At 35.7% G+C, this 25,677-nt stretch overlaps 3 protein-coding genes across 3 annotated transcripts; 2 read left to right on the forward strand and 1 right to left on the reverse strand.

The window, feature by feature from the left end:
• The first annotated feature begins 5,163 nt into the window (after positions 1-5,163).
• LOC114729492 (uncharacterized) lies at positions 5,164-8,483 on the forward strand. The gene is made up of 9 exons (XM_028916487.1): positions 5,164-5,317; positions 5,984-6,319; positions 6,475-6,508; positions 6,691-6,885; positions 7,184-7,273; positions 7,574-7,639; positions 7,721-7,812; positions 7,897-7,944; positions 8,364-8,483. The coding sequence occupies exons 2-9, from the start codon at positions 5,985-5,987 to the stop codon at positions 8,473-8,475; spliced, it is 972 nt and encodes a 323-aa protein (XP_028772320.1). The 5' UTR covers positions 5,164-5,317; position 5,984; the 3' UTR covers positions 8,476-8,483.
• Positions 8,484-9,291: 808 nt separating this feature from the next.
• Positions 9,292-11,378, reverse strand: LOC114729482 (glutaredoxin). The gene is made up of 4 exons (XM_028916477.1): positions 11,205-11,378; positions 11,013-11,101; positions 9,813-9,911; positions 9,292-9,561 (listed from the first exon to the last, which is right to left on the reverse strand). Exons 1-4 carry the CDS (start codon positions 11,261-11,263, stop codon positions 9,479-9,481), a joined length of 330 nt encoding a protein of 109 aa, XP_028772310.1. The 5' UTR covers positions 11,264-11,378; the 3' UTR covers positions 9,292-9,478.
• A 2,285-nt stretch (positions 11,379-13,663) lies between these two features.
• LOC114729481 (polyribonucleotide nucleotidyltransferase 2, mitochondrial) lies at positions 13,664-25,208 on the forward strand. The gene is made up of 16 exons (XM_028916476.1): positions 13,664-14,073; positions 14,584-14,739; positions 14,845-15,015; positions 15,765-15,890; positions 15,969-16,130; positions 16,240-16,359; positions 17,229-17,366; positions 17,693-17,855; positions 18,421-18,546; positions 20,127-20,257; positions 20,791-21,010; positions 21,112-21,195; positions 22,106-22,185; positions 22,383-22,526; positions 23,101-23,763; positions 24,127-25,208. Exons 1-16 carry the CDS (start codon positions 13,738-13,740, stop codon positions 24,229-24,231), a joined length of 2,925 nt encoding a protein of 974 aa, XP_028772309.1. The 5' UTR covers positions 13,664-13,737; the 3' UTR covers positions 24,232-25,208.
• Positions 25,209-25,677: the final 469 nt, after the last annotated feature.

The following is a 25,677-nucleotide window of genomic DNA, read 5'->3' on the forward strand; positions in this document are numbered from 1 at the left end:
AGTCGCAAGTAAGGAACCAGAATTCCTTTCAAGAACTAATGTGGTGCGTATTTAGAATTTCAAGATTTAGAGTCTAAACTTTCTTTATTTCCCTCCCATCAGAAGATTTTCATTCATGGTCTGCCCCGATAATTGCGGATGTGATGTTAAAATGAAGCAGAAATTGAGAGTCTGTTCATAGCATAGAGCATATGAAGATTCCACACCAAAGAGAAGCCCAGCGTAACGAATGAAAAGCTTAAATCAGACAGTAAAACACAAATGATGAAGACGAAGTACCTGTTTGTTGTAGACGTTGAAGTAAATGTTCAAAACATACCAAACTCCGAACATGGCCCCAAGCTGTAGCGTCCGAATCAAAGTATTGGGTTTGCTGGGCTCATGACTGTTAGCTTCAGGAACCAAAGCAGCTGTGACCTTAAAGGTTACATTTTTTCGACTTGGAACGAGAAATGAAGCTGATTTTTGAGCTCCAACACACAAATAAGAAGGTGGGCAAGAGGCTTTCCCACATGGAAGTCCAGAGAAAGAATGGGAATTTGTGGTGGCTAAAGAAGACAATGCGTGCGAGAGTTGAGGAAGCTTAGTTATGGCGTTTCGAGACGAAGGTGATATTATTGTTGGAGTCATAGAAGACAGTGACACCGAAATATTCAGCATTTTTTGGGTTCAGCAGTGTCAATGAAAAGAGGGAAGAACAGAGGAAGAAAACATAAATCACTGCATGAGGAGTGAAGACAAGAAGCTGCGAGAAGAAAAGGGGTAAAAACGACTTCGTTGAACCACCGACCAGCTCCGCTCAAGATGGAGAATGAACCAAGCAGAGGAACATCAGAGAAAATGAAATACTCCACAAAGCTGCCGGACGTTTATTAGAAGCCGAAGATTGTCAATTCAGGAGATGAAAAGGGCAAATGAGCTAAAGAGCCATTTTTCACTTTTCAGCAGCGAATTAGCGAGCTCCTAGCCCCACGGTTAAGCATGGCCGTATTCTGCAGTTGAAATCTTGAATACGCATGGAATATATAATATTAAAACTCGGTTCATGATTCATGAACCAGAATAAAAGGGTGTTTCACATTTTTAAAACTGCGATTTCAGAAAATTTTTTTTCACAAACCCAGATAATCTTCTCTACATATTTATTTTGTAATCTGTAAAAACATTTTTGAAACTTAATTTGGTTTCTATCAATACCACCCTCCACCTTGCAGGCAGGAGCCAGACGGTTCTTTTCGCATAAATGTTCAACGACGAGACATACGAACTATTAAAAAAATAATATTGGTGTTATGCGTGGGGAGTAGCGATATCAATTATCTTCAAGTTCAATTTTAGCATAGAAGTCAAATTGCTATTATAATATATTACGTAAATTTATACTCTTCCGGTTCTTAATGTAAGATTTATTTAATTAATTTAATTAGATTAAAAATTACATATATTAGTTAATTATAATAATATAAGATATTTTTATTAAATTATCATAATTATCTTTTTTAATATCTCTATTCTTTTTTCTACTTGATTATGAATAAGCGAGTATTAATAGGTGTAATTTAGAAAAAAATCAACTTCACAATTAGTTCTTGAATTAAGGATAAGAGAAGTATTTTATATTTATATCATCTTGACATTGAAATGAAGATTAATTTTTTTAATTCAACATAAACAATAATATATAGAACATCTCATAAGTGGACCAGGTTTTATTCTTTTAAGGGCTTGTTTGGAATTACCATTGGGTTCTTCAAAAACAGTTTTTTAATTATAATTTACAGAATACAAAACAAATATATGGAAAGAATTATGAATAATGTCATATAAAACTTATGAATAAAATAAGTTATTAAATTTTTTATCCTCCCTCCCAGACACTATATTTTTGAAAACTATTCTCATTTAATAATTTTTGAGTGACGTGAGAGTAGAAGAAAGAGACTGGGAATTGAAGCAATCCCAAAGATGAGGCCGACAAGAGAGGAAGGCGTGGGGTGGGTCATTCGTACAAGAAATGGGGTACTTGGGAGGGACATGACAAAACCGATGGGTTTAGGATTTGAGGCTCTCGTTCTGCGCTTTCCCCGTCAGTGATTGGACCACCCCCCTCGCTCGGATCACACCATCTCGTCATTTCTCGTCATTTCCGCCGTGTGCTTCAATTAACTCCAATGCATGGATGGAGTTTTCTTATCATTTATTCCCTTCCAATAGTGTGTGTTTTTATTTAAAATAAAAAAGTAGTACTCCTGTGTGTTTCAAAAAATATCTATACGAACATTAAAAACATTACTATTTGAAATATTTTTAATTTAACCAGACTTCAATTAAACAAGCTTATTTTCAGCCGTTGTCACTCTTCTTTGGTTATATGGCACAACATATAATTGAAGACAGGTTATGCCTGGTTTAAAAAAAAAATTACACTGGCTGGATATGAGTTGAATTTATTGAGTTTATTGCCAAATTTTGAAAGCTGTTTTCACTTTGTTAATTAGGGTATAATTAAAAAAAAATGATAACAAATACTACACTCGATTCTTAATATAAAAACTAGTTGATTAGTTTAAATAAATTAAAAAAAGTAGTTAAGTTAGTTATTTGTAATAAGTATCTGTTGTTTTTTTTAAAATATCCTTACTGATTACGTGTATTAGTTAAAACTATCATGTAATGAATCATTTAACATGTATAATTATTATAAGAACCATCTTATAAAAATAAATAAATATGAGAGATAAAATTAACAACAAATTAAAAGGCAAATACACACACGTTGCTTTCCCCGATTTATAATTGCATGTCTTTCTGGTATTTCCTGGCTATTGCTAGGGATATGAGATTATAAATTGTTTGAACCGGACAACTTAAAAATCCACTTTGACCAAAAAAAAGTGAAGTCACGCTGTGCTCGACGCAGACACGCGGGGAGTAAAGATCATGTGAATACGTAGTATCTCGAGGGGCCACAGTCCCTGCGCGTGATCTACCCATCTAAACACCTGCTTATTCCATGATTAACGAAATTAGTTGAGATTAATTATTTTTTAAAAAATATCAACACTATCCCCAACAAAAATTACTAATGAGAAGAGTTTTATTAAATATAAATTTTTATAATTAGTCAGGATACCATGTGAGGAAAATTAATCCCCCGACAAATCATATTATCTTTTGAAACGCACTATAATCTTTATGATAAGAACCTGCGGAGTAGAGTATTATTAGACTGAAAAAAAAGAAACATAACTACTAAAAATCTCAACAATAAGATAGCACCTTCTAATAACAAGTTACGGTGTAAAAAAGACGCCTACTCATTTATTATCAAAACTTTTTTATAATTTTTTTTTAGACCTTACAATAATTCTGTTTGTCATTATTTAGGGAGTGTTTGGCAATATGAAAATCATGGTTTCAGAAGCACTTTTCTGCAAAACGAGACAAACTCCTTTACATATTTACTTCGTAAACCGTAAAAGCACTTCTGAAACCATAGTTTGGTTTCTATCCAAACACCCCCTTAGTCATACCAGTTTTCTCAAATGAGATATGAAAGAGTACGTTAGTACAAATGATGATTTCATAATCATGAGTTTTTAAGTCTTACCAGCCTACCAATACCCCAGAGGCTGGCCCAGGACCCTCTGAAAACATCCATGCTGTCGCATTTCATGATCATTAGACTTGTTAGTCAATGGTTCGGCCAGCCAGATGGTGTTAATGGGCCAAGCCATGCCAGAAAAATAGCCCATGACCTGTATCCGGCCCAATTATATGCTTTTTCCCCTGTTCATAAACACAATATATACAACCTGTTTACTGAAGCGTTTAGGGGATGAAAAGTTAGCTTCGGGGCATGATAAGCTGGCTTATAAATTGGAAAGCTGTTTGTTATAATTTTTAACCAATCTGATCTGTACATCAAAAATTACTTTTTTAAGTACGATTGTAAAAGTATTTAAAATTTACTTATAATTTATGCAAAAGCAATTTTTTGGGACTAAAAGACATTTTACTTTTATGTTTATATTGTTTTTATGCTTCTTTCTATGTTTAGTTGTTTGTTTTTAATTTCCTGTTAAGTGAAAATAACTTTTAACATTTTTATAGTATTTTTAGTTTTTAATATTATTTTCATTTTATATTTACACAAATTATGTTGAGTATATTATCCAATTAATTATGTAATATTATTTGGTTCAAAAAGTTTCACATTACTGTGATTTCTAATTTAAATATATTTTATTCATTAAATATAATTTTTTTCTTATTATAATAATTTAAAATTATTATATATTGTAAATTTATATTTTAAATCATTGTTCATTATTTAATAAAAGTCATACTTATTTTAGTCATTCTAGAAACTAAACTTATTTATTCAATCGTAATTCAAACAATTTTTTAATTTTACAAACTAATCTTTATAAAAGTCAACCCAAATAGAATTCATATTTTCCAATCTCACTTTCCTAAAAGTTATATTAAAAATAAGTTATTTTTTCCGCTAATAATCCAAATTGTCTTTAGTTCTTTGCATTAGAATTAGCAAGAGCTTAGGTCTCTCTCGGATTCAAATTTTTGTTGAGAAAAATATTTACATTTACTATCTCAAATAGAATTGTCTGAAATAAGAAGATTTTTATGTTTGCCAATAAAGAATTAGCAATATTTTTAAACAAATTTATTTTTTTTCGAATTGAGAAGTTGTTATAAATAATGATAATTTCTAAGAAAGAAAATTATTTTTTGTCGCAACAGAGCGAAATATCATTATCGACTGAATACAGGATAACAACAAAGTAAAAAAAAAAAAAAAAAAAAAGATTTTATTTGACAAAAAAAAAAGGCGGTAAACCGCAAAACCTGCAACGTGGCAGATTTTAACGAGCTCAGAGGCACTGATGAGGCCTTAAAATTGATGGCGTGGATCAGTGAAACACGAGGACGACACCGCAACAGAGCCTCGGCAACAAGCAAAGGTGGAAATGCGGCATGAGTTTAACATGAATTCAATAGTCAAAATCCTTAATTCCACTATTTACAGATAAATCCTTCAATATTTATTTTCTCAAAAATTCCCCGAAATTGTCGCAATTCATCTTTCCCGTTCCTTAGCCGGACGGTGAGGTTGCAGGGAAGACAAAGCCAGGAGTCGCTGCTTCTCATTCATTTATCTATCTGCAACAGTTCAAAAGCTTGATTCCTATTTTTTTCCCTTCTCCGGTAGGCGATTACCCTCTCATTGGCGCCAACCTGTTTCGTGACGTTTGGTTGTTCCCCACCGCTTCCACAGTTCACATATTTCTATCAGGTTTTCACCCGCATTTAATTTCGTCAGGGCTCATTGAAATGTTTGATTGTTTCTGCTTCCAACGATTATCTTTTGGCGTGTCATTGAAATCAAGGTTGCTTGTTGCATGAGTTTGATGATGCTGGTGGAAAATCAACTATTGTTTGCCCCGTGGGTGTATCTTCATTTCACTTGATGATATTGTAGAGTTTTACGGAATGTTTGGAAGAAGAGATACCGTTAATAAAATTCACATCCTTTCTGGATGTAAATGTAGCCGGCTCTACTCCATTGGTTTCATTTGGGATGCATAATCATTAAATGAGCATACTTTAATTTGGGACTTTCATTTGGAGTTGCATAATGGAGAAAGTTTATCAATTAATTACTAGACAAAATTACTGAACGGGTGTCTGCATGCAGAGTCCTCTCTGCAAATGTATTGTCATGTTACAATTTACTGCGCTCATTTCGGGAAGCGTAACACACTCGTTAGAATTTCTTCATGCACTAATTAGGATCTGCATACTTAATTACTCACTATCAGCGTGTAAGAGAACCATATTATTGGTTGCCATTTTTTTATATTTGTCATGAAATATACTTTGGGTGCCGAGGGTCTGTTAATTCTTAGCTTCAGTGCTAAGTCTAAAATTATTTTAATATGAGGCCGCGGTCCTGTTGCAGGATGCAGCTGCGGAATACCGCACATGTGACCAACATTAGTTATTGGTTAAACTGGAGGGTCTTACTGTGTTCAGCTTCAGTTTTGCTTCCTATGATTATTGCATTGTTGATCATATGGAAGCGTGAAGGTTCAAGGCATTTGGCCCCTGCAAAAGGAGATAACCAGCAGGACAGGAACCGGATTTTATGCGGTGATGAAGCATGGAAACCATGCCTAAAAGGAATTCATCCTGTCTGTTTGCTAGTTTATCGGGTTGCTGCATTCGTTTTGCTTTTAGTGACATTAGTGGCTAAAATTCTCTCTAATGGTGGTACCATTTATTTATACTACACTCAGTAAGTCGTTCTGGGATATTGATTAAGCATTATGATTAAAGTCAAAATTCACTTATGATGCTTTTAACATTATTCTTGCTTTGGAAAATATGCTTTCCATTTCTATCCGAAATTAATGCTAACTTTTGCTTATAGTTGTCATGGGTTTCTTGCAGGTGGACCTTTACTCTAGTTACCATTTATTTTGGGGTACATCTCTAGCTTTCTTCTTATAAGTATTCAGTTCAATCAGAGACAAAGTTGACCTTTGATGAATACGTATTGCATACATTGTATATATAGCTCATGATGCTAGGGCAAAAGCTTTCACAGAAAGCATAATTTCTTCAGTCTCAACATACTTGAATCTTACAGTTTGTACTTTTTTGTAGTGTGCATCTATGCTCTCTGTGTATGGGTGTCATCAGTTTCAAAAATCAAGAAGCAGCACCTTTAATTTTAGTTTTGCTGGAACAGATGCAGAGCAAGGGTCAAGCGCACCTCTCTTGCATCAGAATTCTACAAATCTATCACATGAAAATCGATTCATAGGCATTTTGAGTTATATTATGGAAGTTCTATTCCAGGTAGCTTGATTGCTTTGCTTTCCCTCATATTTGCTTGTTATTTCATATTGTCTATGTCTGTACTTCCTATACCTTTTAAGTGCGGCCTCATCTTTTATCCTTTCTTCCATCTCTTTCATTTTATCTCATCGTCGTCATCATCATCTTCTTCTTCATCTGCGAGTTAGAAGCATGCTTTTGCCTAGCTTGTTCAATTTATATGCTTAATTTTCTAAAATTATGCGCTCACCTTCCAAGTGCATGGATATTTCATTTAGTTTTCATTTATTTTTCTGCCTTTAACTATATATCTAAACAGACAAATGCAGGTGCAGTGATGCTTACAGATAGCGTATATTGGTGTGTTATATTCCCATTTCTTACCATCAGGGATTACGATTTAAGTTTTGTGAGTACTAAACCTTAAAGAGTGCTTTTACTCTTATACTTTCGTTGCTTTTGGTTTGCAATAGTGATTAATTTTTTGTTTTTATAAGTGTTTCATAAAGAATGTAGCAGGTTTTCAAACATAGAAAAACTAAAAGCATAATAATTTTTTTGAAGTTTTTTGTGGACAAAGATACCTGCAGTCAAATGTAGCATAACGGCATTTTATATATGTATCCGTTATTCTCCATTTTCAAGATTCATGTGATCATTTTGTTACTTGCCCTTGATGATTCAATCTGATCAATCTTCTCTCGTGTAGATGACGGTGAATATGCATACACTGAATGTTGTTTTGCTTCTTGGAGACACAGCTTTGAATTGCCTGGTGAATATTTTCAAAGCCTTTTCTCTCCTTGATTGGTATAATTGCTTAAGGCTGATGCTAAGTGTAACCTCCACCTTTCAGCAACTGCCCTGGTTTCGGATCTCTTTCTTTGTGCTATGGACTGGTGCTTTCGTCATTTTTCAGTGGATTCTTCATGCTTTTGTGTCAATTTGGTAACCTTCACTATCCTTCTTCGTGTCAGAGCCTCGAACACATTTAGGTATTTAAGGACAATATTGACAATCTTCTTGTTGCAGGTGGCCATATCCATTTCTTGATTTGTCATTACCCTACGCTCCATTGTGGTATGGGATCTCACTCGTTTCTTGAACATTTGCATATTGTCAATTCAAACGATATAACGTTACTAGTGCAAAGCAAGGTTATAGTACCTCTAGATATTGGCATATTTATTACCCAGTTGACAACCAGAGTTCCCCTTTTGCATGATGGCTGTACAGATTCAATATCTTAATATCTATCTCACTGGTACTTTTGGGCAAAAGGGTACTGCCTTATCATTAAGGTTTATTGTCAATGGCCATGTAAATTATTTTTTTTTTTGGGGGAAAAAAAAAGTTGAAAGTGAAAACTTTGATTAGAACCAGTGATGAATTAACCTAAACAAAGGAACATTATCCAACAGAATTTCCAGTTTCTCTACTTCCCTTTTGTATTATAATCTTTACAATGCCTAATCCTATTGGTTTCTGGTGAATGGCAGGTACTTTGTGATGGCATTGATGCATATTCCATGTTATGGCATGTTTGTACTCATTGTTGATTTGAAACATTATTTTCTGTCAAAACGGTTCCCTTCCTCTCATCAATGCTAAGGATTGAGATTTTGAGTGTTTCTATGTTGAGCGCCTATAAAAGCACCTGCGGTTTGAGCTGTAGCAAAACTGAATTCAGCTTTCGTCACTGCGGAGTGCATGGCTGGGCTCTTTTACATACTCTTATACAACAAAGGATCATATAATCAAACAAATTGCCGCAATTGAGTCAATGTAATAATTGAAGCTTCCAGGAACTGAATTCAAAGGTTCTAGCAGAGCAACTAAGCAGACATTGAAGTTGAACATAATCTGGGGGAACAAATTGGATGATCCGCTTATTTTTTCTACTACTCTTTCTTTATCGTCTCATTATAGTTGTCATTAGACTGATAATAGGATGAACATGGGTACTTGTGAGAATTTGAAATATGTACGATGTTAAGAAAAAAAAATATTTATTGCTATAATTTTTTTTTTTTGGGCAGCTGGGAAGCTAACCTAGCCGAGCATAGAAGTTGGTTTTTTCCTTAGAAAATACTGACTATTTCATTTATATTTGACACTTCCCATTTTTCATAAATGACTGTTTCAGTTAAATCAGGAGAGGGAGCAAGAGTTTCAAGCTAAAGGATTCAATTGAAACCTCTTTCCCACCGAGCACATCTTTTTTTACCCACAAAGTAGGTAAATAGTTTCAAAATCAGCGTTCGAAGGATCAACCTGAAATGCAATAATCAGAATTTGAATTACGAGACTTCGCATCTATTGCCAAGGATGACTCGGGGACTTGATATCCTTTGGTTTTTACTTCTTTCAGCAATCGTCTCACTGACACTCATCAGAATTTAAGTATAAATACGATATTGCAGCGACTACAATAATAAAGTAAAGTCTAGAGTTTCAAGAGTTATATGAAACCCAAAGTACCAGAGTTTCAAGAGTTATATAAAACCCAAAGTACCACACAGCTGTTATATGTAACCCAAAGCACCAGACAGTGGAGCCTGTTCTTTATTATACAAGTTAACTGATCAGCTACATAATAGCTATGTTGCTCCTTTCAAGTAGAAGAAGCAGCAGCAAGAGCCCCAGCCGAAGTTAGCAACGATACCAACTTCCCTTGATTGTGCAATGCAGTTGTGGCTTCATAAAAGTAGCAAATTAACATTAACGATTATATGAAATCAATTTAATATCATTAAACTTGTGTTTGCTTGAGCTAGGATCTTGTTAAATTAATGTCAGAGGAAGTTTGAAGAGAAAAGGATAGGGATGTGAGTCTTCACATGTGCCTTTCTTTATTCCTCTTTCTTTAAACTTCCTTTAAAATGTCTTAGAGGATCTGTTACAGAGTTTATTATCTATAAAGGAAGAAAAGAAAATTTTAATCTTACAATCACAGCCACCGATGTGGTTTCCTCCAATAAACACATTTGGCACTGTTCGTTGACCTGTCCACTCAGCTAATGCAGATTGAATCTCACTTCCATCACCTGCACCACGGCCAACCATTCTTATGAGCCGATTACCAGAACTGAACGGATAAAAAGGACAGCGCTTTTGAAGACTTGTAACAGCTATAGTTGAAAGCACAATAAATCCTCGTCATATTTATGGTGAAAAGCAACGCTGAAAGTCACCTTCACAAGGCAAACTAGAATGCTTCTAACAAAAAGCAGGATTAAGACAGTTTACCCAATCATTCAGGGTCTAAAGTTGCTAGGGGTTCAAACGTGCAGAAATTATCCAGGTGCAACTAGCAATGTTGCTGTAACATGAGGAATCAAATATTTTATCTTAAGGGTTTGCACCTCTCAATGAATCCCCTCGATGACTCTTTTTGTCAAACAGGTATGCATTGCATAAAAACCATGATTACATGTTCTGTGGTTCTTCAACACCAACCTGATTTTTCATGAGGTAATTTCTTCAATGGAGAACTGCTAAACAGATTTTGGAAGAAGTGTGCACACAGCCCTATTTTGTGGGCCTTGCCAAATGAACATCACAGATGCTAGATGAATTGAAGGAATGCATTCAACAGCGCTAGAAAGACAATAAATCCTTGAAAATATCGTGTATATTGGAACAGTTTGTGAGATTCAATGTCTTACACTGGAGACAATTACATAAGCTAATAAACAAGAAGCCTTCTTTCAATGCTCAAGATAATTGATTTGAATGACTTGAACCTCGACATGGGGCTTAATAGATAAAGATTCATGAATTATTTGAACAGGACTTCCGAAAGGATTAGTGGTCATCCTATAAATAGGTATGACTATTCACGTGAAAATATGTCAACTTTTCAAGGCATCTTTCAAAGTCTAAGTCCCAGTTTCTTCGTTAGGTTGACAAACCATTATTGGTCATCCTACTGATCACTCCTTAAAAGAAAATGATTAGTCGAGCCTCAAAGCCTATTCTCTACTTATCATACTCCATATTATCCTAACGCTAAATCAAATGAAACATACCGATCGAAAATAGGACTCATGTTAGAAAAGCAATAGATGACGTAATGAAAGAAAACAGGAATCATGCTAAAAGGGGAAATAAATAGATGGCCAAGCAAATAAATTAATAGCGCTTACTTTCAGAATCGAGCTCAATGACCTTGTAATTGGCTCCCAGTTTAGTCAAAAGCTTCTTCACATCAACGCAGAATGGACAATACGATTTACTGCAACAAACAATGAACCCGGAAATCGATTAAGAATCAGCATACCCACGCGCGCTCGAGCGCATAGAATCTCGCGTATTGGAGAAGGCGACAAGAGAGAAACCTAAAAACGACGACGGGATTCGATGAAACGATCTCCTTGGCTTTGGGCAGTGCCGCCATGTTTGCGCCTCTTGTCTCGATCGGAACCCTTGCTTCTTTCTTTTGGCCGGACGACTGGACCCTTTCGGCGATTAGTAATTAAACTCAGTAACACTGCTCCCGCCGCCAAGGCTATTAATCGCAGCTTGTTTACGTATATTTATTTATTTATTTATTGCTCATATTTAATTTAACAGTCTTTTTTTCTTAAATCTTCGCATATGCTAGCTCGGCTTAATTTTTATTTTTATTTTAAATATAATATTCTAATTTATTTTGTAATAATTATAATAATGATAGTTTTAATCAGTAAAAATATTTTAAGTTCAATAGATGCTTTTGATTTTACTTCTTATAATGTAGATCAGTAGTTTTTATTTTCCCTCTTTATAAACAAAGATATTTTATGAAAAATAATACTTATTTATTGTAAATAAGTAACTTAACTGATTTTTTTAATTTACTCAAATTAATTAATTAAGTATTATCAAAATCAATGCCATAATGAATCACAATTTTGATACTTTAAAAATATCAATACCAATAATCGTATCATCAGGAAAAACGTCGTCATCCATCAACAACATCACTAATTATTGCTACTAAATAAACAATAAAATTAAGTAATTATTATATTATTGATTTATAAAAAAAGTACATCAACTAAAATATTAATATGAATTTTAATTAGCAAATCAGGCTTATTCACTTGTCACAAAAAAGAACAAGAACATATTTACTTAATGCGTAGAAAAAATGTGCAGTTGAAAATGACTCCAACCTATGCAGCCATATTTTTAAGTTTCAACTTGCACGTGAAAAGTGATTGAACAAAAAAAAAAAAAACTTATATGCCAAAAACGACACTTCTGTCAGTTTCTAGCCCCCCCACCCCACGCCACCCCTGCAGTTTTCGTAACCTTCCAATTTTTTTGACTAAATTTAAATTTAAGATCTTTTATGAAATTTAAATTTACACAAAGTGCCTAAACATTTGGCGAGTTATAATTTTTTTGAATGATTAATTAATCTCAAACTCATATTTTATAGATCAAATAATATTATCTTTATACCACTATTGGGGAATTCCCCACGCCCCCGGGGGGCCTGAACCCACGAGGGATTTCAGATAGACAGATACCGAATGCATCCCAGTTCCCATGTCCTAACCGACCCCATAACGGCCAACGTCAAAAATCTCATAACCTATGCCAGCCGGATGACAGTGAATCATATCACTCGTAATCGTCACTGCTCGCCTGACAGATTACGTCAAATCTGTCGTGTTGGCGTGTTGCTCATCTCCCATGTGTTTAGATTTAGATTTCTTTTTTCCCCCAAAAAGGAAATTGGGGAACGAATCTTTAGATTTGGATTTCTAATAATTCTTTTTTTTTTTTTTATACATTCTAACAATTCATTTCATCCATGGACCGCCAGGAATTATTGTAGAAATAAGCACATTGGGCTTTTCTGCCAACAATAAGCACACTGGGCTTCATGGGCTGAAAAAGGCCCATTTTTCTGTCAATTTTTTTTGAGTGAAAGCAATTAAACATGGGCTGGCCCAATTAGTGCCTCGTCATTGACATTTTATCCATCTCAATATTTGGCATGAAATGAAGAGTTGCCAGCTAAAAATGAATTTTTTTTTAAAAAAACTCAGATATTATATGTTCCCCCGGGAAAGTTGTAAAGATAGATGAATTAAAAACAACTTGTTGTACATGCATGTAGCAGTTTAAGAAATTTATTGTCCAATTTTGGAGCCATGCTATTTTGCTATATTTATCATGGCGTTATTTTTAATTAGTTTTGAATTTTGACTTGTGTATGTTTTTCTAGGTCATAAAAAGATTACAAACATTATTTTGAAATTTATTTTATTTATCCAAAAACCAACTAAAAAGATTCGGTTTCAAATATAATCTTAAAAAATTAATGATTAAAATTATAAAATACTATCTTAGTGACTTTTATTTTGATTATAGATATAAGATCCTAATATATTTTGTATATCATATTTATCTATTTTTTTAAGACAATTCTTATAATAATGATAGTTCTAACCAATACATTTGATTGGTAATGATATTTTAAAAAAGACAATATCTATTTATTATAAATAACTAATTAAATTAATTTTTTATTTTTCTAAAATTAGTCAAGTAATTTTTATATTAAAAATAAATTAAAAAATGAAATTTGAGGACAACTACTAATCAATAAATAAATGAGACAAAAGGAAACCAAACTCGGGGGCCAATGGAGCTTCTTCACACTTCCAACAGTCATAAGCGGCCCAGCCCGGTGCCAACGAAGCGGCAGAGGTGTTTAATTCCCACGGCGTGGCCCTAAAACCCTAAACCCTTCGAGAACCCAGGGACTAAGCTTCACCGCAAAACCAAAGACCCCCCCCCCCCCCTTTCTTTTTCCTTCCTCCTGTTTTTCCCTTCTCTCATTTCCTTCCGCTTTCTTCTGATGATCTGATAACCATGGCGTACGTGAGAAGCAGGGCCAACCCACTCCTCACCACCCTTCCTCACTTCCTTACATGGCGAAACTTTGGGTTCCGCACTGTTTGCTGTGGACGCCTGGGTTTTTCTACTCAATCCCAGCTCGATTCTGACCCCCCCGTCGCTGGAACTAAGGTCCTGGATGTCTTCAAAGAAGAGTTTGAAATAGGGTCGCGGTTGATAACGCTTGAAACAGGCAAGATTGCTCGATTCGCGAATGGTGCTGCTGTTCTGGGTATGGGCGAAACCAAGGTCTTGTCAACTGTTACCTCTGCTAAAGGAGATAGCAGCGGTCGTGATTTCTTACCCCTCACTGTACGTTGATGCGCTTTTTTACGAGTCTGATGTTCTAGCTTCCAACTCCCATTAGTAATAATTCTCCACATTTATAGAACCGGCGCACTGTTTTGATTTAGATATGGAAAGAAAAAGGCTCTCATAAATATGCTTTCTTTAATTTGACTGGATAAATTGATTTTAAAGGTACAACCGGAAGTCAGGAACATTCCAACTCTAACATATTTGTTTGATAAAAAAATATGAAAACTGTATAGTCTCGTAGATCACTATCTCGAATGAATGGCACTTGCAGCAAGGTATATCATCTAAGCCTCTATACTCAAACACGGAGTCCTTATATTTTTTTCTACACATCATTGCGTTGCATTTTTGAATCAATAGGAATTCAGAGCCTTTCTTGGCATCCTTTCTACTTATATGTATTGTAAATCGCTTGCTCCGTTGTCCTCATCTTATTTCAGTCCATGTTGAGAGACACGACATTGATCATTGTCTTGATGCTTATAACTTTTCACTTCTTATTAGGTTGATTATCAAGAAAAGCAGTTCGCTCAAGGCTTAATTCCAAGTACGTACATGCGGAGGGAAGGCGCCCCAAAGGAACGGGAACTTCTGTGTGGTCGCATTATTGACAGACCAATTCGACCATTATTTCCTGCTGGATTTTATCACGAGGTTCAGGTATTTTTCTGTGGATTAATTAATTAATTATTGTTCATTCGCATTTCATCCATTTACTCATTTGCTAAGTAGTCCCTTCCACTAAAGTAATCTCTTTTTCCCTAGGTAATGGCAAGTGTTCTTTCTTCTGATGGAAATCAAGATCCAGATGTACTGGCAGCTAATGCTACATCTGCTGCTCTTATGTTATCAGATATTCCTTGGGGCGGCCCCATAGGAGTGGTTCGTATTGGGAGGATAGGCGGTCAGTTTGTTGTAAATCCAACCGTGGATGAGGTAGTTTTTAACTTCTATTGTGTCTTTGGTTAATTACTGATTTTAATAGTTGGTGAGACGCCCCTTGTTTTATTGCCGTTGTCAACATCTATGCAGCATTATGCTGATTTGTACTGTTGTCATAACTGCAATCAGTTTTAGTGGCCAATGGACCTGGGTCTTTAGGCCAGCATAATCACTCACATAACCTCGTAAGGAAAACTAAATATATAGAAAACTAGAACAAGCAGGAAAAACCCATCAGGTCAGTAAAGCTTTGCCAATTTCAACGCATGCCCAACCAAAAAAAAAAAAAAAGGCCCCTCAAAAACAGCCATTAGCTGTGCATTACAAAGAAGTCAATGGTACTGCTTTATTTCCCTGAAGAAGCATCTGCCAAGACTTCTGCTTGAAACTTATGGCTTTCCTCCTCCACCATGTATCCTCTAAAGAATACACTGGTGAAGCGCATTGTCCTTTCACTGGGAAAGAAGAGCTTTCACCCTTGATAATCCTCCTAAAACAAATTTGCATATCTTATATTGATCAAATTCTCTGGAAGAAGAGATCTGTAACAAACTGGATGCAAGAAGAGAAACACATTGTAGAAACACTGTGAAAGATAACTTTGTCTCATCTGCAAGCCCTTTTCAATTTCATTGAGAACATCAGGAAAGACTACAATTTGTGGTATTGTAAATAGGTATACTTGATTGATTGTTTCCAATACCTTTGCCATTCTCTGATTGGTTCTCTTTGCGGCACTGCAGCTAAATTTAAGTGATCTAAATTTGGTGTATGCCTGTACAAGGGACAAAACTTTGATGATTGATGTGCAAGCTCGTGAGATATCTGAAAAAGATCTAGAAGCTGGATTAAGGCTGGCTCATCCTGAGGTGACTCCAAAACTTGTTATTTGCGTGTCTCCTTTTGTGATCAAAAGTTATTGAGATCTGTTTCCCTAATTTTTTCAGGCGGTTAAGTATATCGATCCTCAAATCAGACTTGCTGCTAAAGCTGGTAAATCTAAGAAGGAATACAGATTGTCTATGCTTTCAGAGAGTACACTGGAGAAAGTCAGTAACTTGGCTGCAGCACCTATTGAAGCTGTTTTCACTGATCCTAATTACGGAAAGGTGTTCTCGCATCCCCCCCTTTTCTTTTCTTGCTGTGCTTTTCATGCGTTGGAAGTTATATTCATTATTCTATTGCTATATTTATGATTTGTTTTTTATTTACATCCAGTTTGAACGTGGAGAGGCACTAGATAGGATCACACAAGATGTAAGACGAGCCCTTGAAGAAGAATGTGACGAAGAAAGCTTAAAAGTTTTGTCAAAGGCTGTAGACACAGTGAGGAAGAAGGTATAAACACCTTAGAACAAGCTCAAATTCACCACAACTCCTTTTTAGTGAGTGTTATGACATTTTTATGCGTTCAGTCTATATAGTCAATGCATTGGATCTCAGGCTCTCAGCCATATTATGGGCTAATTGTTTTGTGTGTTGCTGAAACTTTGTCCTGTGTTATTTACTATAGTCTCATAAGTTATATAGAAAGCATGGATGCTTCAGATTTTAGAACGGCTGGTGCATTAATGTGAGGTATTAATTGGATGCCACCATGTGTTGGACAATGCTAGATGCATATGTCAGAAATGCTTACCAATTTTTCCTGCATTGCCAGTTCAGACATGACTGGGATATGGCTATTTGTTTAGTTCTGGGGTTGATATGGCTTAATAGCTGGCATAATGAAAAAGATTGGTACTTGATACCTATTTTGACAAAACCATTAATAAATCCTTCCACATATTCTTGCCTTCGTGATTTGTTTGCATGGAAAAGTGGTGCTTTCTGGTCTATAGGTCATTAAGTTTGTGGACTCGAATCAGTTTGGTCTGTGACACTGGCGTGTTTATATTTAGCAGTTGTCAAGTAATCAATTAGTTTAATTAAAAAAGGTTTAAAGTAGTGTTGAAAGGGCATGAAAAAAATTCACCTCATCAAAAATATTAGTTTTGTTTTTTTTTTCATAAAAAATATTAGTTGTATTAATAATTAGTAATTTATCTTTAAATTTAATTTTCCATTCTTTTTGTCAATTTAATGTTCAATTTTAAAGAATTTAGTTTATATCTATGCATCATGGCTTTATATTGAATTTTATATGTGGTACCTAATTGCTGCTTCTCCTTTAGTTACTCGGTGATTTACATATTCATAAAATATAGGTTGTTCGAAAAAGAATTATTGCAGAAGGATTCAGAGTTGACGGGCGACAGCTTGATGAAGTTAGGCCTTTGTATTGTGAAGCTGGAAATTTACCTGTTTTGCATGGATCTGCCCTTTTTTCTCGTGGGGACACACAGGTTTTAATTATATCTGATGTTTTCTGATTTTGGATTCTGTAATCTTTGTGCCCATTTTTTGGCTAGGAATGCAGTAGACTGGGCAGGCAGTTTTTACACCTTTGATCAGCCACCTCCTTTTTGTAGGAAGGCGGTGGCTGATGAAAGACGGTTGTCTCAAGTTATCGATTAGCTTGTATTCTCTTTTGATTTATTGATCTGTACTTCGTTCCAGAAAAATTTGGTAATTTTTATTATCTTTGTTTTTTGGGGGGTCACAGGTAATTTTTATTATCATGTCATTGTCATTATTTGATGGTTTTAATTCTGAGTTATGCGTGGAACAGGTCCTTTGCACAGTAACTCTTGGAGCACCTTCAGATGCTCAACGCTTGGATTCTTTAGTGGGCCCTCCAACAAAGCGATTTATGCTTCATTATAGTTTTCCACCTTTCTGTACGAATGAAGTCGGTAAACGTACTGGTCTGAACAGGCGTGAAGTTGGACATGGTAAAGAAGAGATCTAAATTTTTGTCACCAATTCAATCAATGAATTCGTCTGCCACAAAGACCTCCAATCTTGTTTGCTAATTGGCAAGACCTCATTGTAGCTTTCTGTATAATTTTTTTTTTAAAAATTTCTTAATGAAGAGAAATATCATTGAACAGAGCAGAAAATGCTACCTTCAAGAACAGAAGACAAGAGATTCTCACCAAACATAAGTTTTCGAAAGAAGGGGGAAACTACCTAGACTCTTTAACACAAATGGGCCTTCCATTTCCTTTGGAGATCCCCAGCGGACACCCTTCTGAATAAATTATTAACTGAAATCCACATATAGGACACAAAAATAGTCCTAGATAAGAATTGATACATGCAGGCTCAGGCTTAGTGGATTTTGTACTCTGAACTATAAATTAATGAACAGATGAAGAACAAGAGGCTGCATTAGAAAAACAAGTGAAAATCACGAATCACATGTAGGGAACCTTGACTGATTAATTAAAATAATAAGAGGTTGGTTTCATCAATGGAGTACACCAATTAGATGTTGCCTTCTTTGCTGTATTGCAGGAACTCTTGCTGAGAAAGCTCTTCTTGCTGTATTGCCTCCTGAAGATGATTTTCCATATACTGTTCGCGTCAACTCAGAAGTCATGGCTTCAGATGGTTCAACATCAATGGCAACAGTCTGTGGAGGTACTCTGTCAATCCAAAGAGTTGTAGCATGAGTGATTCCAATTTAAATGATTAATTCAGGTTCTAATCTTCCCAAGTGTCATCATCTATGTGGTACATTTCTTGCATGTGAAGGTTTAATTGGTACCTAATCATGACATGTTAGTACTTCTTCCACAGTAGAAATCTAGAATTTGAGTGGCACGATGATTGATTTGCATAATGACTAACATACATAAATGATTTCTGGAAAACCAGGGACATGAATGATGCATGCGTTGATTAACTCAGATTTGTATGATAGCCGGTAAAAGTCCTTTTGATTCAAGGGATTCGGGGTATGAGGGAAGGCAAATACTGATTAGGGATTTTTAAGGTTTAGAAGTTTCCAATATGTAGGTGGATCATTTGAAGCCTGGGTGAGGTCTAATAATACTCTAGATGAGTTTGTGATGAGATTTTGGGGGAACGTAATAAGATCAGAGATTTGATGTAATAGTGGGAGACATCAATTTACTCGCCTCCTATTTTTTGTGCAAAATATGAACATAATGAAACCTTTCTTAATCTTCTTTTAATATTAATTTAAAAAAAAAAAAAAAACTAAGCCAGGCCCCTCCAATTGCAAAGTGCTGAAGCTGATAAAGGTTGTCCTACTATGAGTAGCGTCCTCGCACAGAAGGTCTTCTATGGGGTCAATATACATAGCCGTGAGATTTGGTGATGTTTCTTTATGCCTCCAAGGCTCCAACAGCTGAATTGAGAAATATTAAGCTAAGCTTACGAGCGCTTTGACCTCTGGAACATCCATATTACTGATGAACTGTTCAAATTCAACATCAAATTTACACTACGTTTATGATAAAGTTACTCTTTAAGGCTTTGGCATGCTTCTTTTACCAGTTGCTTTGGAGGTAATTTTAGCTTCAAGATTGTTCATAACTTTTGTTAAAGATGCTTCATGTGAGTTATATTGAGGTACTTGTCAGTGGCAATTTCTGTGATTGACTGTCGGGAAAATTTCTCTTCAACTGTAGTATGAAAACAATCTGTCTTGGAATGTTTGCGTAAAATGCTACTGTTGTGCCGCAATATGGTTCACAATTGCTTATTTGGATATTACGAATTGTGATGTTCATATTTGAGAACCAAGAAAACAATCTGTCTTGGAATGTTTGCGTAAAATGCTACTGTTGTGCCGCAATATGGTTCACAATTGCGTATTTGGTTATTGTGAATTGCGGTGTTCATATTTGAGGACCACTTCTGTCGAGATTGTATCTTCCATGCACTTTGAAAACTTAAACTATTCAGCTGTTCTGAAGATTAAACTACAAACTACCCAACGACAGGGCAGATAGTCCTATCATCCAGCAAGATTATTGTTTGTGTAGATTTTTTCTTGTTCCATTTAAACTCCAATGTTTAAGCTTTTAATTAAAGATTGAAAGCTCATGATTGGTGTTTATTATAACCTGACAGTTTTTGTGACTTTCCGGAGACGTATAATATATCTAATATTTATTGTTTACTTTTTTTGGAATTTTAATTGTATTGGTGCTCATGATACTCATCTGACATATTAGCTTTCTCTATTGTAGGTAGTATGGCCCTAATGGATGCTGGCATTCCAGTTCGTGAACATGTTGCTGGTGTTTCTGTGGGTCTTGTTACTGAACTTGATCCAATCAGTGGTGAAATAGCAGATTACCGGATATTGACTGATATTTTGGTATTTTCCATGACTTATTTTGTTTTGTTTCAGCTGTTTGTCTTATCTAGATTGAAGTATGCCTTTTCTAGTTTCCCCCACTTCTCTTTCTTTCCGTACTACCCGTTAAGGGGCTATGTGATTAATTAATTATTTTTTGTGGTAGTTATATCTACAAATTCAAGAGATGTAATAATTTAAAAATTGTATGATTTGTCAATCACTGATCATCCTTCCACATTTAATTTTCTTAAAACAAGCGTTCAGTAGGTCAAAGGCCAGAGTTGAGGTAAATTTATTTTGTGATTTTTCTAGATAAAATGTATTCGATATGTGAATATCTTCCTAATTTTGCTCTGGTCTATTAATCATAACTTCCAGATATCGTTTTGTTGGTTGCATAGTTGTATGACTAACATCAGCTTTAAATGTTATCCTGTATCTATTCCTCTTTGTGAACAAGGGTTTGTGTTTGTATTTTTTTAAGCGGACGAAAATGTTAAAAAATATAGTATTTCTTCTGTGGAAGAATATTGAATTTTATGATTTCTAAGGGCTTGGAAGATCATTTGGGTGACATTGACTTCAAGATTGCTGGAACTCAAAAAGGAGTTACTGCTATTCAGTTGGATATAAAACCTGCTGGAATTCCTCTAGATATCGTATGTGAATGTTTGGAACCTGCCCGGAAAGCTCGATTTCAGATTATTGACCACATGAATCAGGAGATTAATGCACCTCACACTCAGCTTGATAGGAGCTCTCCACGACTAGGTTTGACTTCTTTTCCTCTGCTTTTTCTGCATTTTTTAAATTATGTTTCCTAATCAATGTGTGGTACCTTCCAAGTTTGAAATATATTATTGTTGATGCAGCTACCTTAAAATACAGCAATGACGTTCTTCGTAACTTGATTGGGCCACTGGGTGCGGTTAAGAGTAAAATTGAAGAGGAAACAGGTTCATTCAACTTTAAATTGTGCGGCAAAGTTCTTTCAACACATTTTTAGTAATTTTACTCCTAAATTAGTTTTTTAGGTTCGTATTTCTTGTTGACTGTTATCCTGTAATCCAAGACTTAGGGGTTCTTGTATTATATTTCTTTCACTCACGTGGTTGGGCTCTCTTCGTTTCTTTCGTATTATTTTTTTTCAGTTGTTCAATGTGGTTCTTTTAGCATATCCTTAGACTTTACATATGAAATGACTCTTGTTTAGCGCTCTTAATACTCCACCTGTGTTTTATTTAAGTTATCCCACCAGTAACTTACTGTTTTAGTCTGGTTCCATCTTTTGGATTATGTTTCCTGATATTATTTTCTTGGGTAGAACTTACGTTTACGAAGGAATTGATCTTTACCTGTATATGTTATCACTGTCAGTTTCTGAATTTAAATAGTAATATTAAATTAATATCTGATTTTTCTGTAGATGTATCTTGAAAATTTTGAATTGTTTTGCTGTCTATAAAAGATAATCTTCAATTTGTGGGTGGCTCAAATGTTTAGATGATGAGTTGGTTCCTTGTATGGTTTGTTGGGAAATTCTCTCATTCTTTTTGCTTATCGACATCCCAATGCTTTGCATTAAGAATTTTTTTTCCCATGATGGATTGTTTAAACTTGGGAGAATCCCGCAAAAAGAAGCTTAAAATTAGTAGATTCAAGGTTTGGTAACAACATTTTAATTAGTTTTGATGACACTGGATTTGCAAATATCAACACATTTTTGTTGCAATTCCTTATTTGGGATTTAGTAAATTCAAACTTCTTTTTTTAGGATTCTCCCTATTTTGCACTTTCTTTTGGGGCACTGAGAGCATTAGAACACTAAGTTACGAGTGAATGCCTACTGACATTACTGTAAACCAGGTGCACGGATGTCTGTAGGGGATGGAACACTTACAATAATTGCCAAGAATCAATCCGTAATGGATAAAGTTCTGGAAAAGGTAGTCCTTTCATTTTCCTTGGCCTATCATCCTTGTAGCGTCTATATCATTCAAACACGTCTCAGTTCCATAAGATTTGGTCTGGAACAGATGTACTGATGAGATTGGGCAATCATGTTGTCTTCAATCATTTTATTTTTCTAAATATTTCTCCAGCTGCATAGTTGCATGCCCTAAAATTACGTCTTGTTTGTCAGATTGACTTCTTAGTTGGTCGTGAGATTGAAGTTGGAGGCATCTATAAAGGTATTGTGACTTCTATCAAAGAATATGGAGCATTTGTGGAGTTCAATGGTGGGCAGCAGGGCCTTCTCCATATTTCTGAGTTGTCACATAAACCGGTATGTGTGGTTTTAAGTATTTTCACTTTCTGTTGTTTCTGACATTAATAAAACAAATAGTCAGGTGAACTTTCATGCATTGCATAGAATCTGAAGGATGAGTTGCATTGTTCACAATTTGTGTCTTGAACAGTGTGACTCATCATGGATGTTATATTATTTAGCAAAAAAGAATCATAGATTTTGTATTTGAGTCTGAGGAATAAGTGACTTACTATAAAATTGATATTCATATAATGATGCTTGGGCCATCTCCCAATAGATCAATGATATTGACACCGATGTTGTGTTAACATTTTTCATCAAGCTGTCAGCAGTTCAGTTCTTCCACTCTTGACACTTATGTTATAGTGCAAATTACCATAGGAATATGCTCTATTATCAACAAAATCATCCGCGGGCCATTTCCTAACAATTTAAGCTTTTGGAATGAATTGGTCGTTGGCATTCATCTTTAAGCACCATATCATCGCTTACATTATACTATACTTGCCATCAAAGAACACAGGGTATGCATTTGTATATGTTGGCCTTCAGAATTCGTCCTTTAACAACCATGTACACCTTTCATCAGGTTTCACGGGTTTCAGACGTGGTATCTGTTGGCCAGCAGCTTTCTTTGATGTGCATAGGTCTGGATGTTCGTGGCAACATTAAATTATCCCTCAAAGCAACTCTGCCTCGTCCTGAAGGAATGGAGACCAATGATGCAGCTGAAGAATCTGTCCTGGACACAAAAGAAACACGCAACATTTGGGCCCCAGTTGGGAACGAGTATACTACTCAAGAAGAGCAACATTCTGCTGAATTGGCTACTAGCAAACATGAGGTGGGTGAGACAAAACCGTCAATTTTAATACGTAGTGCTACAGAGTGTGATGAGGAGGACAAGTCTCTGAGTCAGTCTTCAAAGAGAAACCCCAAGTCTGGTAATGGGTCTGAGCTAGGCCGCAAGTCAAAATCTCTTCGGTCTCATGATGCGGTTCCTTCTACGCCAAGCACATCGTCTCATCTGGCTCAGGATGTGATTGATTCTTTATCATCTCTTTTGATTCCTTTTCCCCATGGGAAATCTAAGAAGTCCAAACCATCAGTGCTGAAGGAAGCTGGAGATAAGGCTGTAACACCAAAAGCTATGAAGCTTGGAACAAAAGTCACTGCTACAGTTGATCAAATTCGTGCACATGGTCTGGTTTTGGATTTGGGGGGAGGACTCCGAGGCATGTATAGGTTTGAGGTATGAGTCATGGCTTCTTTTTTGACACACACACACACACACTAGTGCTTAGCGTTATCTTTTAATTTAAATAAACATGATTGTCCTTGTATCTACCTCTCGCTAGGCCTTAAATTCTTTTCTCCAATGCTGTTCCTGGAAAGAAGCTAGTCAGCTATGTTACTTCGTTTTCCAAGGGAAAAAAATCAGACTTTATGTCATGTATAATTTTTAGAATCCATACAACGTATTTTGCTAGCACTAAATTGTATTATTCTTTTCTCCTCCTTTTGATGACATTTTATTCTTTCCTGTTATCTTGAGTGCATGGGCAACATGAACCAATCAACTCACTTATTGAATCATCCTTGTTTTGTCGAGCAGAAAGATGACAAAAGGGACTATGAGATAGGTGACGAGCTACGGGTTGCGTGTTCTAGTTTTTCTAGCAGGGGAATTCCAGTTATGTCATTGGTGGATGATGAATAACTTGTGATTTTAATTTCATGAGAAAGGAGCTGAACGCAATTATACTGCTAAGATGATGTCTTCAAGGCTGTGTTTGCAACGGTGAATTGAACTTTCATTGATGGGCCGAAAGGAGTGCCTTGAGGGCATTCGATTCAGAGGCTATGGGATAGTAAATTTTTGGGCTGCTGGGCTTAGTTCAACCTCTTGAGGCTCCTGATTGATAATAAATAATAAGCTACTGGGACAAAGGGTCTTGGAGATGCCTGATGGCACGTGACCACCATTTTCATATTAGACAGTGGATGGTGTTCATCCTTGTAATTTTTTGGCTCTTAGTCGTTATTGATCCATATTGGTTGTCTTTTTTCCTTTTTCTTTTTGAGGCAAGGACAAGACAAATTACCTAAGTATTAGCGTACGAGGTATTGCTGATAAATTTATGTTGTACGCAAAACTTCGTCGTCACTGGCGGACAGATATCCCAACCATCCAAAACCAGAATTCTGGCTATTCAACACTCTTTGGTTTTCATCTTCAGTCTTCTCCCTCGGTGGTTCCAAGAGCAGGAAAAGGACATCAGAATTGTTCTCAGGATAGTGCCGAATCTTGAGCTCTGTGCAATAACCGAAGCTTGCACTGTCGATTTCCTGGAGTAGGATAGGTAGATTCAGTTATTTCAGTTGGAGATTAGTAGCTGTTCAAGACGCATTGTTGGAAGATGAGTTGGTCTGTGAGATATGCACGAAGCTGCATCATTTTAAGCATGGAATAATACACACTTTGCTTCAGGCTCGGCGTTGGATGGGTTTGCATCTAATTAAGTAATTAACCTAAGAGCGATTTGTATTGCGTCCTAACCTGTGTATAGAGATCTGTTATGTTCATCATCTGAGCTTTTGTTACAGTGCTTCTGTTTTCATCTGTCCGTTTCCAAAATACAAACTTTGTCAACTACAAAGAGTTCAACAACATAGACCGTTTATTGTTTTGCCCCACCAGGTATTTGCAATTATACCGTAGAAACAGGCCAGTAAATGTTGATAGTTACCTTGTCACAGTCGATGGTGTTGGTAAATCAAATAGAAAACTTTGTTCTGACCTGTCTAATCGCAGTCCCCACGTAAAACAGTGGTTGCCTTTCTTGAATCGCCATTAACCGATTCGATGGAACATGAAGCTAAAATCTGTAACAGCAGTGCATGCGGCCGAGTGTTGCTTTGTTAGAAAAACCAAAAGAATGGCCTGGAAAAAATATATATTTTCAAAACCTTAAAATGTAACGGAAAATCATTAAAACAAAGTAATAGATGATAATGGATTGATTAAAAAAGGAAAAGTGGAGCAGAAGCCATTTTCTCTGCTCTTACGGCTTTCATAATGTTGGTCATCGGAGAAATACTTGCATACTTTAAGAATGCCAGGTCATTTGTACTCTTTCCAATCAAAATTCAGCAGCTCATCTAA

The sequence above is a fragment of the Neltuma alba genome, unplaced genomic scaffold (genome assembly GCF_004799145.2).
Source record: "Neltuma alba isolate B1F8T4 unplaced genomic scaffold, ASM479914v2 tig00012639_pilon, whole genome shotgun sequence".
In the NCBI taxonomy this organism is placed as follows: domain Eukaryota; kingdom Viridiplantae; phylum Streptophyta; class Magnoliopsida; order Fabales; family Fabaceae; genus Neltuma; species Neltuma alba.

What these genes read in the sequence shown, in the direction of transcription:
- LOC114729481 (XM_028916476.1), top strand. Translation starts at nt 13,738, where the DNA reads ATGGCGTACGTGAGAAGCAGGGCCAACCCACTCCTCACCACCCTTCCT. An exon ending in GTGATTTCTTACCCCTCACT is followed by an intron (nt 14,074 to 14,583) that starts GTACGTTGATGC and finishes ACTTCTTATTAG; the next exon opens with GTTGATTATCAAGAAAAGCA. An exon ending in GAGGCATGTATAGGTTTGAG is followed by an intron (nt 23,764 to 24,126) that starts GTATGAGTCATG and finishes TTTGTCGAGCAG; the next exon opens with AAAGATGACAAAAGGGACTA.
- LOC114729492 (XM_028916487.1), top strand. Translation starts at nt 5,985, where the DNA reads ATGCAGCTGCGGAATACCGCACATGTGACCAACATTAGTTATTGGTTA. An exon ending in ATTTATTTATACTACACTCA is followed by an intron (nt 6,320 to 6,474) that starts GTAAGTCGTTCT and finishes GGTTTCTTGCAG; the next exon opens with GTGGACCTTTACTCTAGTTA. An exon ending in TTACCCTACGCTCCATTGTG is followed by an intron (nt 7,945 to 8,363) that starts GTATGGGATCTC and finishes GGTGAATGGCAG; the next exon opens with GTACTTTGTGATGGCATTGA.
- LOC114729482 (XM_028916477.1), bottom strand. Translation starts at nt 11,263, where the DNA reads ATGGCGGCACTGCCCAAAGCCAAGGAGATCGTTTCATCGAATCCCGTC. An exon ending in AATCCCGTCGTCGTTTTTAG is followed by an intron (nt 11,102 to 11,204) that starts GTTTCTCTCTTG and finishes TGTTTGTTGCAG; the next exon opens with TAAATCGTATTGTCCATTCT. An exon ending in CATTGAGCTCGATTCTGAAA is followed by an intron (nt 9,912 to 11,012) that starts GTAAGCGCTATT and finishes GCCGTGGTGCAG; the next exon opens with GTGATGGAAGTGAGATTCAA.